At 68.1% G+C, this 1,112-nt stretch overlaps 1 protein-coding gene across 1 annotated transcript in view; it reads left to right on the plus strand.

Moving 5' to 3' along the window:
- IGF2BP1 (insulin like growth factor 2 mRNA binding protein 1) overlaps positions 1 to 1,112 on the plus strand; it is a 25,405-nt gene that overhangs the window by 14,869 nt on the left and 9,424 nt on the right. The window contains exons 7-9 of the mRNA XM_019005395.1: positions 48 to 164; positions 435 to 509; positions 904 to 1,035. Of these exons, the coding sequence (XP_018860940.1) occupies positions 48 to 164; positions 435 to 509; positions 904 to 1,035 (324 nt within the window). The remainder of the gene's footprint in view (positions 1 to 47; positions 165 to 434; positions 510 to 903; positions 1,036 to 1,112) is intronic.

Genomic DNA, 1,112 nt, shown 5'->3' on the forward strand with positions numbered 1-1,112 from the left:
CCCCGAGGGTCCCCGCGGTCCCGCTGAGCGCGGCTCGGTGCCCGCAGCCCCCGGAGCAGGAGACGGTGCACGTGTTCATCCCGGCGCAGGCGGTCGGGGCCATCATCGGCAAGAAGGGGCAGCACATCAAGCAGCTCTCGCGCTTCGCCAGCGCCTCCATCAAGGTGGGCACGGCCCGGGGGCTTCTGTCCTTCTGTCCTTCTGTCCCTCTGTCCCTCTGTCCTTCTGTCCCTCTGTCCCCAGCTGTCCCAGTTTTCCTGGGAAAAGCCCCAGGAAGCCCAGGCGGGGCTGTAGCGCCGTGTCCATCCCGTGTCCCTCTTGTTCCCCGGTGTCTCCCCGTGCCCACCCGGTGCCGGTGCCGGTGCCGTGTCCCCGGTGTCCCCCCGGTGTCCCCCGGTGTCCCCCGCGCCCACCCGGTGCCGTTCCCGTTGCAGATCGCTCCCCCGGACGCTCCGGACTCCAAGGTGCGAATGGTGGTGATCACCGGCCCGCCCGAGGCGCAGTTCAAGGTTGTCCCCCTGTCCTGTCCCCCTGTCCTTTCCCCCTGTCCTGTCCCCCTGTCCTTTCCCCTTGTCCTTTCCCCTTGTCCTGTGTTCCCCTGTCCTTTCCCCCTGTCCTGTCCCCCTGTCCTGTCCCCCTGTCCTCTGTCCCTCGCGGGGTTCGGGGCGTGACCCCAGCCCAGCCCCCGGCCCCCAGCCGGGCACAAAGGGCGTTGGAATTCCAAAGAACCGGGATTTTACGGGATCCCAGATCCGGGGGTGGAGCTGGGGTGGGACATTCCCGGCTCCCTGCCCCCAGGGGATGAGCGGCTCCGGAATTCCAAGGAGCCGGGATTTTTTGGGATGATGCCCCATCCAGGGGTGGAGCTCGGGGTGGGACATTCCCGGCTCCATCCCTCTCCAGGCGCAGGGCAGGATTTACGGGAAGCTGAAGGAGGAGAATTTCTTCGGGCCGAAGGAGGAGGTGAAGCTGGAGACGCACATCCGTGTGCCGGCCTCGGCCGCCGGCCGCGTCATCGGCAAGGGCGGCAAGACCGTGAGTGCCGGGATTCCCGGGAATGCGGCCGGGATTCCCGGGAAAGCGGCCGGGATTCCCGGGAAAGGGGCCGGGAT

This window comes from Parus major, unplaced genomic scaffold (assembly GCF_001522545.3).
Source record: "Parus major isolate Abel unplaced genomic scaffold, Parus_major1.1 Scaffold273, whole genome shotgun sequence".
NCBI classification, from domain to species: domain Eukaryota; kingdom Metazoa; phylum Chordata; class Aves; order Passeriformes; family Paridae; genus Parus; species Parus major.